This window comes from Amblyraja radiata, chromosome 30, assembly GCF_010909765.2.
Source record: "Amblyraja radiata isolate CabotCenter1 chromosome 30, sAmbRad1.1.pri, whole genome shotgun sequence".
NCBI lineage: Eukaryota > Metazoa > Chordata > Chondrichthyes > Rajiformes > Rajidae > Amblyraja > Amblyraja radiata.
Window position 1 is genome coordinate 5,583,121 of NC_045985.1, and position 9,577 is coordinate 5,592,697.

The window sequence follows — 9,577 nt, forward strand, 5'->3', positions numbered from 1 at the left end:
TCGGGGCCTTCCGAGCACCCGCAGTCGCCACCCCGGGCGGCCCGATGCTCAGGCCCTCTTAAGGGGTTGGACAGGCTAGATGCAGGAAGATTGTTCCCGAAGTTGGGGAAGTCCAGAACAAGGGATCACAGTTTAAGGATAAGGGGGAAATCTTTTAGGACCGAGATGAGGAAAACATTTTTCACACAGAGAGTGGTGAATCTGTGGAATTCTCTGCCACAGAAGGTAGTTGAGGCCAGTTCATTGGCTATATTTAAGAGGGAGTTAGATGTGGCCCTTGTGGCTAAAGGGATCAGGGGGGTATGGAGAGAAGGCAGGTACAGGATACTGAGTTGGATGATCAGCCATGATCATATTGAATGGCGGTGCAGACTCGAAGGGCCGAATGGCCTACTCCTGCACCTATTTTCTATGTTTCTGTGTTTCTATATAGTTAACTCCAAGTCCGAGTTGATCGAGGTGGTGGAGACACAGTTAAAAATGATTACATTCACATCCCCAAAATCAATTACGTTTGCATGCCATTCTTTTGACCAGTTCTATTTCCAAGTTCTTTGTGGCTTTACAATTAATGATTTGGTTGTTAAATGTAAATTGTTTCGCGTCGGTCTGTTGTGAATGGGGTTTCTGACCCCCCAAAATATTAATTGTTAAGGTGACAAGGAACCTTGAAATAGAAGTTGTTCCTGACTTTGGACCCGGGACCAAAGACATTTACAGATCTAGAGTGGACCCGGAACAGATTCTCAGACACTGGTTTTCATCCCAAGTCCAGAAGAAAGGGTACAGTTTCCCCGTGAACTTATTCCCACTGAAGGTGTGGAGATGGGATTTGGTGTCCGCGCTGTAAAATGAGACCGTCCCTGCCTCGTAACTGAGATAAACTCCCAGCCTCTCAGGGATGGGATCGGTGAGGAGACGGGATTTCGGCAAGGAGTTCACACGAAACTCGTCGCCAACTTGCTCCACGGACCAGAGATCAGTCACCTGCCTCAGGCTGATCTCTCCCTCCCTGGCCAAAGACTCGGCGGCGACTCCCAGACACCAGCCCCAGTTCTCCTTCACCTCCACCTCCCAGTAATGTCTCCCCGAGGTAAATCCCTCCGATCCCAGCACACAAGGCCAGACTGTAAACCTCTTCACGTTGTCGGAGAGACTGCTCTGGGTCCCGGTCCACTTCACGCTCTTCCGATCCTTGGACACTTCGAGTTTCCAACACGCTGTTTCCAAGTCCAAGGTCACAGACTCTGCGGGTGAACGGAGAGAGACAGAGAATATCAGTGGGTGGGGAGGGATGAAGGAGTTTAGGACACACACACACACACACACGCGCACGCACGCACGCACGCACGCACGCACGCACGCACGCACGCACGCACACACACACACACACACACACACACACACACACATTGTACAACAGATTGCTTATTCTGCATTAAATAACAGAGAGGTTGAAAGATTTTTACAAGTTTGCTGCCATGAGGCCTCGACTGCATCTGGGACAAAGGGGAGCACCCAGCTTTAAGGTCTGGACTATATTGAAAGTTTGTGCAGACCGAATAAAATTCTCATTGTACAACAGTGCTTATTCTGCATTAAATAACAGAGAGGTAGAAAGATTTTTACAAGTTTGCTGCCATGAAGACTCGACTATCTGAGCTCTATGGTCTAACTACAGTGAGATTGTACAGGCAAAATAAGATTTTCTATATGCAACATAAGTAATAAAAGTTCTCTTACCTTTCCTCTTTAACGGGGAACCTGAAGAAAGATATATGCTGCTCCATAGATGCTGCTGCACCCGCTGAGTTTCCCCAGCAATTTTGTGTACCTCTGAAGAAAGATAAGTCGGGTCGCTTACATTGGCGATTGAAACAATTTAGCGCCGAGCAGTAGGCAACACTCGTAGATGTGGACGGCATGGTCAAATTCAAAGTTGCGAAAGCAAAAATTAGATCTTTGGCCGGAAGCAGATGACGACCAGGTTGCTAAAATGAGTCAGTACTACACGTTTGCGTGAGAGTAACTATAGGATCTTTGCCCTAAGCGCAATGGGATAACCGCGTCCTGAAAAACCACCTTGGTTTTTTTTTGTTTTTTTTATTTCAAAATATACTTTATTCAATTGGAAAATATATACAATTTCTGAACCATTCCAACAAAATTCATCCGACATTTTCGGAGACTATACAAACTTTTTCCAGTACAATTTTTTACATTTGTCAAATTTCACCAAACAGTCCCCCACCAGTGCCACTCTGTGGCCCCTGTTCAAGTAATAAATATATACAATGTGTACACAGTGCGAAAATTTCCATCTGACATTTCAAGTTCCACAAAAATTGTCCCCCACCCGTGCCACTCATGTGGCCCTCTGGTGTGGGATACCTTCCCTTAATTTAATTTGAGGGGCGTCTCCACCATACTGTGCCCCCCATGTCCAGCAGCGGAAGGACCCTAGACTGTGGCCCTCCCCCACCGAGCCTTGGCGTTGGCTGCACCAAGCTTCAGCGAGTCCCTTAGCACGTACTCCTGCAGTCTGCAGTGGGCCAGTCGGCAACATTCCCTGACGGACATCTCGCTCTGCTGGGTGGTGAGCAACGCTCGGGCAGACCAAAGAGCGTCTTTCACCGAGTTGATGACCCTCCAGCAGCACTCGATGTCAGTCTCTGAATGTGTCCCTGGGAACAGTCCGTAAATCACAGAGTCCTCTGTGACGGAGCTGTTCGGGATAAATCGTTCCAGGGACCCTTTCATACCTCTCCAGACTCGTTTTGCAAATCCACACTCTGCAAAGAGGTGGGCAACCGTCTCCTCTCCATAGCAACCGTCCCGGGGGCAGCGTGCGCTGGTAGTGAGGTTCCGACGGTGCAGGAAGGATCTAACCGAGAGGGCTCCCCTCACCGCCAGCCAAGCCAGGTCTTGGTGCTTGTTGGTCAGTTCTGGCGATGAGGCATTTTGCCAGACAAGCTGGGCAGTCTGCTCTGGGAACCACGCCACCGGATCCATCGAGTCCTTTCCCTGCAGTGCCTGCAGGACATTCCGTGCTGACCACTGCCCGATGGACTTGTGGTCAAAGGTGTTGGTCCGGAAGAACCTGTCAACAGACGTCAGATGGGGCGGCAATGTCCAGCTGACTGGTACATTGCGTGGCATCTGCGCCAGGCCCATCCTTCGCAACACCGGGGACAGGTAGAACCTCAGCAGGTAGTGGCACTTAGTGCCCACGTGCCTTGGCTCTACACTCCGCCTGATGCAGCCACACACAAAGGTGGCCATCAGGATGAGGGCGACGTTGGGCACGCTTTTACCCCCGTTGTCTGCCGACTTGTACATGGTGACCCGTCGTACCCGGTCCATCCTCGACCCCCAGATGAACTGGAAGACGGCCCGGGTGATCCCCGTGGCGTAGGAGGGAGGGACAGGCCACACTTGTGCCAAGTACAGCAGACCCGAGAGCACCTCACACCTGATGACCAAATTTTTCCCGGTTATGGAGGGAGCGTTGCTTCCACAGCTCCAACTTCCTCCCCACCTTGGCTATCCGCTCCAGCCAATTCTTGTTACTCGACTCAGCCCCCCCGAACCAGATCCCCAGCACCTTCAAGAAGTCAGGCTTGATGGTGAAGGGGATGGAAGATCGGTCGGGCCAGTTGCCAAAGAGCATGGCCTCGCTCTTCCTGCGGTTCACCCTGGCTCCCGTGGCCGACTCAAACTGGTCACAGATGCTGATCAATCTGCGGACCGACCTTGGATCCGAGCAGAAGACGGCGACATCGTCCATGTACAGGGAGGTCTTGACCTGAATGCCCCCACTGCCTGGCAATGTCACTCCTCTTATGCTCGCATCCTTCCTGATGGACTCGGCAAAAGGTTCAATACAGCAGACAAACAAGACAGGAGAGAGAGGGCAACCCTGCCTGACTCCAGACCTTACAGGGAAACTGTCTGATTCCCACCCATTGATTTGGACTGCACTACGGATGTTGGTGTAGAGCAGTTTGATCCAATTTCGGATTCCCTCCCCAAAACCCATTTTGGAGAGCACGTCCCTCATGTACGTGTGCGATATCCTGTCGAAGGCCTTCTCCTGGTCCAAGCTGACTAGGCAGGCATCCACCCGTCTGTCCTGCACGTAGGCGATGGTATCTCTCAGCAGCACTAGGCTGTCTGAGATTTTCCTGCCAGGTACAGCACAGGTTTGGTCCGGGTGGATCACCCGTCCCAGAGCAGACTTGACCCGGTTGGCGATGGCCTTAGACAGGATCTTGTAGTCTACATTCAACAATGTTATGGGTCTCCAATTCTTTATATCTTTCATCTCCCCCTTCTGCTTGTAGATTAGGGTGATGCTGCCCTTCCTCATCGAGTCTGACATGCTGCCGGCTAGAAGCATGTCGTTGTACACTTCCAGCAGGTCCGGGCCCACCCAGTCCCACAGAGCCGAATACAACTCGGCCGGTAAGCCATCGCTTCTGGGAGTTTTACTCGAGTCAAAGGAGCGGATGGAGCCAGTCAGCTCCTCTAGGGTCAGTGGTTGGTCCAGACTCTCCTGCTTGCTGTCCTCCAAGACCTCCGTGATAGAGGACAGGAAGTTCTGGGAGGCGGTGCTGTCTGTGGCCTTTTGGTCATACAATTCCGAGTAAAAGGATTTGCAGACCCTCATCATGTCTGTCTGCGAGGATGCTACCGAGCCGTCCTCCTCCCTAAGGCTGTTGATCACAGAGCTCCCCCTGTGAACCTTATGGAAGAAGAAACGTGAGCACGTCTCATCCTGCTCCACATGGCGGACCCTGGATCGGAAGATGATCTTGGAGGATTCAGAGGTAAAGAGCCGAGCTTGCCGGTCCTTCACCTCTCTAAGTTCCTCCCTCACATCCACCCCCCTCGACTGCAGAAGGAGCAGCTGTTGCAATTCTGTCTGGAGTTGGCACAATTCCCTCTGACTCTGTCTTGCTCTCTGAACCCCTTTGGCTATGAAGAACCTCTTAATGTTCTCCTTGGTTGCTTCCCACCAGAGTGTCGGGGAGTCAAAGAGGGGCCTCACCGTTCTCCAACGTGCGTAGTCCCTCTTTAGCTCCTCAACGTTCTCTGGGGTCAACAGCTTCACATTTAACTTCCACGTCCCTCTGCCTGCCTTCCGGTCCTCCTGTAGGTGACAGGAAGCCTAAAGGAGGCAGTGGTCAGAGAAGAACACCGGCGTGAGGTCGGTGTGTCTCACCGTGACGGCCTTCGTGGTGAAGACGAAGTCTATCCGGGATCGGGCTGAACCGTCCGATCTCGACCAGGTGAACCGCGGCTGGGACCCGCCTGCAGGGTCGCTGAAGGCGTCGTGCAGCTTTGCGTCTTTTACCGTTTCCATCAGGAACTTGGACGTGCTGTCCAGTCTGTTGTCGGCACTGCCGGATCGTCCAGCCGCATCAATGATGCAGTTGAAGTCACCGGCCAGAACGAGCTGCCGGGACGTGGCCAACAGCACTGGGAGCTGCTGGAGAACGGCCAGCCGCTCGCTCCGCACGGGTGGGGCATACACATTAATCAGCCGGAGCGGAGAACCACGGTACATTACATCCACCACGAGGAGACGCCCCGCAACCACCTCCCTGACCTCAGTGATGGCGAAGTTCCCTCCCCGCAGCAAGGTCCCCAGGCCGGAAGCACGACAATCATTGCCCCCCGACCACACCGACAGTCCGTGGGGCCACCATCGCGACCACCTCCGATAGCAGCGGAGGTGTGGCAACCCGCACTCCTGTAGAAAAGTCACATCTGCCTTGACCTTGGCCAGGTACTGTAAGGCATTAACACATGTAAGGCAGTGCTCTTCACACTGCGCACGTTTAAGGATGCCAGTTTGAGCTCCATTGTCCTTTAGAGTCCGTTTTCCTGCTCCCTCATGCCCACCGCTTCGGTGAATTGCCTCACCTTTCCTGGGCTCAGATACCCGGCCTCCTCAACGGGTTGGGTTTCCCCTGTGGTAACCCGAGGTGTCCTTGGGGGGGGGCTGCTCGTTTTACCCCCTTCTGGGTGCGCCGCTTCCCCCGTCTCTCGTGGCTGGGGCACGGTGATAGACTTACTGCTCCCGGAAACTCGGAGCTGAGGCCCATTGGCCGCTGCACTGCTCCCGGTTGCCCGGAGCTGGGGCCCATCGGCCGCTACAATGCTCCCGGTTGCCCGGAGCTGAGGCCCAACGGCCACTGCACTGCTCCCGATGCCCTGGGGCTGGAGCCCCTCGACCGCTGCACTGCTCCCGATGCCCTGGGGCTGGAGCCCCTCGACCGCTGCACTGCTCCCGATGCCCTGGGGCTGGAGCCCCTCGACCGCTGCACTGCTCCCGTTGTCCTGGGGCCGGAGCCCCTCGATCGCTGCACTGCTCCCGTTGTCCTGGGGCTGGAGCCCCTCGACCGCTGCACTGCTCTCGGTCTCCTGGTGCAGGTGTACAATCGGCCTGCACCTTCTCCTTTCTGCCCCGGTTTTTTTCTTGTGGGGTTTCCCGTTCGCCTCATCCTCCGACGAGGAGGAGAGGTTGCTCCCTTCTGTCAGGGAGAGAGACCGTTTTTTTTTTGTTTTTTTTTTGTTTTATGGTAGACATACAAGTTGAGAAACACAGACAGAGAGAGAGAGAGAGAGAGAGACAGACACAGAGACACAGAGAGAGCCAGATACAGAGAGAGAAAGAGAGATACAGACACAGAGACAGCCAGACAGAGAGGGAGAGATTTTATTTATTTAGCGAATGCAAAATCCTTTAGCCAAGCAGTTGCCTCTTGATCTGCTGTATGAAGGGTGACAAGTACTCCTTTGAGTCTTTGTTGAAGGCATGCTTCAATGATGTGTTGTAAGGGAGTGCCACAAGCACACCGTGGGGTTGGGCTGCTGCCCCATTTGTGAAGGCTGGCCAAGCAGGGGCCATGTCGTCCTGAATCTATTCAGCGTTGAGAAAGAGAGAGAGAGAGAGAGAGACACAGACACAGACAGAGAGAGAGAGAGACAGACAGAGAAACAGAAGTAAGAGACGACAGGTTATCCCTTTGAGCACCCATGAACTGAGAGGGCTAAAATTAAAATAAAAAAATAAATAAAAAAATGGATTAGGGCTTTGGAGGAGGAGAACGTGGGACGATTGTTGGCCATGGAAGATTTGAAGGCACCATTGGTGAAGTGGTGGGAACCACTATGTAAATTGTTACAATGACCGGCAATAGACTACAAACATGGCCGCCGTTCACAAACTTACCGGCAACAGCGCCACCGTTAGGTCAGCTGCTGTTACTGCAGCCTGACTACCGGCTACAGCGCCATCTTCTGGTTGGATGCCGTCATGAACGAGGGTATGCAGGCCCCTCAGCAAATGTTACCCACTTAAGGTGAACCCCAAGGAACAAATGGGAATGAAAAGGTGGAGAGTTGAAAATGAACAAGAAATAGAAGGCAACCAGTTGATGAACATTATATTATGAACTATTGTGGTGGAAGCCATTCTTCTTAAAGTCAAGCAGAATCAGTAAACAGTTGGTCTCTGCGGTCAATGTCAATGAACAAAGCCCCTGGTTGAAAAGACTGAAATAAGTGATGAACTGACACAAGTGCGTCCTATGATGGAACCAAGCGAGGCCAGAGAATTACATGCCAATAATAGATGTCTTGGGGAACCTTTCCTCGAAAAGTCCTATCAGGAGTGAAATTAATCTGGAGATGATAAGCCCTAACAGGACTGGGGTCCCCAAAGAGAGAGGAAGGGATTTAAGGAAGGATGTCAAGAAAGGCTAGGATGAGGTAGGTTTTTTAAATTAGATGGGAAAGGCAGAGTTGAAAGTTGAGGGGCAACTTCTTTACTCAGAGAGTGGTAGCTGTGTGGAATGAGCTTCCAGTGAAGGTGGTGGAGGCAGGTTCGATTTTATCATTTAAAAATAAATTGGATAGTTATATGGACGGAAAAGGAATGGAGGGTTATGGTCTCAGCGCAGGTATATGGGACTAGGGGAGAATACGTGTTCGGTACGGACTAGAAGGATCGAGATGGCCTGTTTCCATGCTGTAATGGTTATATGGTTATATGGTTATACCCTTAGAAAGTATTTGCTGATGTGGACAATTTGTTGGTTTGTTCCACAAGTAAAGAGAGAGAGAGAGAGAAACACTTCAGAATATAAGACAGTAGATGATGACCTTGGGAAAGGCAGGATATAGTTAAGACTAGGTCGGAAAATATGTTGAAATTGTATGGTGAAACGGAAAAAGTACATGTCAAAGAAGTTAAATTAAAATGCAGACAAAGCAGCTGAAGCAGCATCTTGAAGAGATGTCCAGGGTAAGTCTGAATCAATTTAGGTATAAACACTACAGTGTCGTTTATGATGAATAAGGTAATTAAGAGGTTTGGTAAACCTACAGAAATCAGCTTTGACAACGGATTGTTTTCATTTGATGAAAAGAATAAATGGAACATTTGTGTAATGCTCTTCCATTGGCACTGAAGAAATGTTGCATGCAAACTAACCAGCAGTGGGTGGCACAATAGAGAAGTCCCTGCAGGGGACCGAGTTTGGAACAGTTACAGATCGAATAATTTAAAAAAAGTATATGAAACAGTTAATAATGATATACAAGTCTATTTATGAACAGGTAAAGTAAAAGCTGTCGGAGATGGACCAGGAGGAAGGACCCTTTAAACCTGAAGACAAGGTGTATGTATGAGTTTTCTAAATCACCGACCGATGTTCGTTTAGAAGGTTGAGATACCTAGTACAATTTCAATAATTACATGAGGGCTGTCCTGCAGGTATGAATAGATAATAGCCCTGAGGTAAGTGAACAAGAGGACAAAGAAGAGTAGAGTTTTAACAAGAACGTTGTTTGACATCAGTGGTGGGAAATAATGGAAAGGATACTAAAGGCAATATTATAGGGATTTGGATAAATAGGGTAGGATTAGGAAGAATTAGCATGGATTTGTGATTGTGATATTTGACTAATCTTGATTTTTTTACCTTAAAAAAAAGAGGTTATTAGGGAAATTGATGAGGTTAAAGTGGTGAACTTCAGTAAGGCCTTTGACAAGGTTCAATAAGGAAATAAGGTTGGTTAAGAAGAGGTTAGTAAGGAATAGCAAGATGGATTAAAAAGTGGCTGTATGGGAAATGAGGGAGAGTAATGGTGGATGGATGTTTGTCAGGTTGGAGGTCAATGACTAGAGGGGTACCTCGGGGATGTGTGCTGGGTCCACTGTTGTTTGTCATGTGAATCAATAAAATGGATGTTGGTGTGGTAAAATAGATTAAGAAGTATGTAGATGATACTAAGATAGGTGGTGTTGTGAATAATGAAGTAGATTTTAAAAGTGTACAGAGAGATTTAGGTCATTTGGAAGAGTGGGTTGAAACATGACAGGTGGATTTAATGTTGATAAGTGTGATACATCTTGGCAGGACAATTCAAATTATACGTACATGGTAAAAGATTGTGAATTGAGGAATGAAGTTGAAATCAGAGCATTGTTTATAGAAGTTGGGTTGTAATGTTAAATTGTACAAGGTATTGGTGAGGTCAATTGTGGAGTATGGTGTATAATTTT

The 9,577-nt window shown here is 49.8% G+C and overlaps 1 protein-coding gene across 1 annotated transcript; it reads right to left on the reverse strand.

Moving 5' to 3' along the window:
- Positions 1-648: 648 nt before the first annotated feature.
- LOC116989922 (E3 ubiquitin-protein ligase TRIM39-like) lies at positions 649-1,925 on the reverse strand. Its single transcript, XM_033047477.1, has 2 exons — positions 1,835-1,925; positions 649-1,247 (listed from the first exon to the last, which is right to left on the reverse strand). The coding sequence occupies exons 1-2, from the start codon at positions 1,923-1,925 to the stop codon at positions 715-717; spliced, it is 624 nt and encodes a 207-aa protein (XP_032903368.1). The 3' UTR covers positions 649-714.
- Positions 1,926-9,577: the final 7,652 nt, after the last annotated feature.

Coding starts and splice junctions, on each gene's coding strand:
- LOC116989922 (XM_033047477.1), bottom strand. CDS start 1,925: ATGCCGTCCACATCTACGAGTGTTGCCTACTGCTCGGCGCTAAATTGT. Junction 1,248..1,834: donor CGACTTATCTTTCTTCAGAG/GTACACAAAATT, acceptor GTTCACCCGCAG/AGTCTGTGACCTTGGACTTG.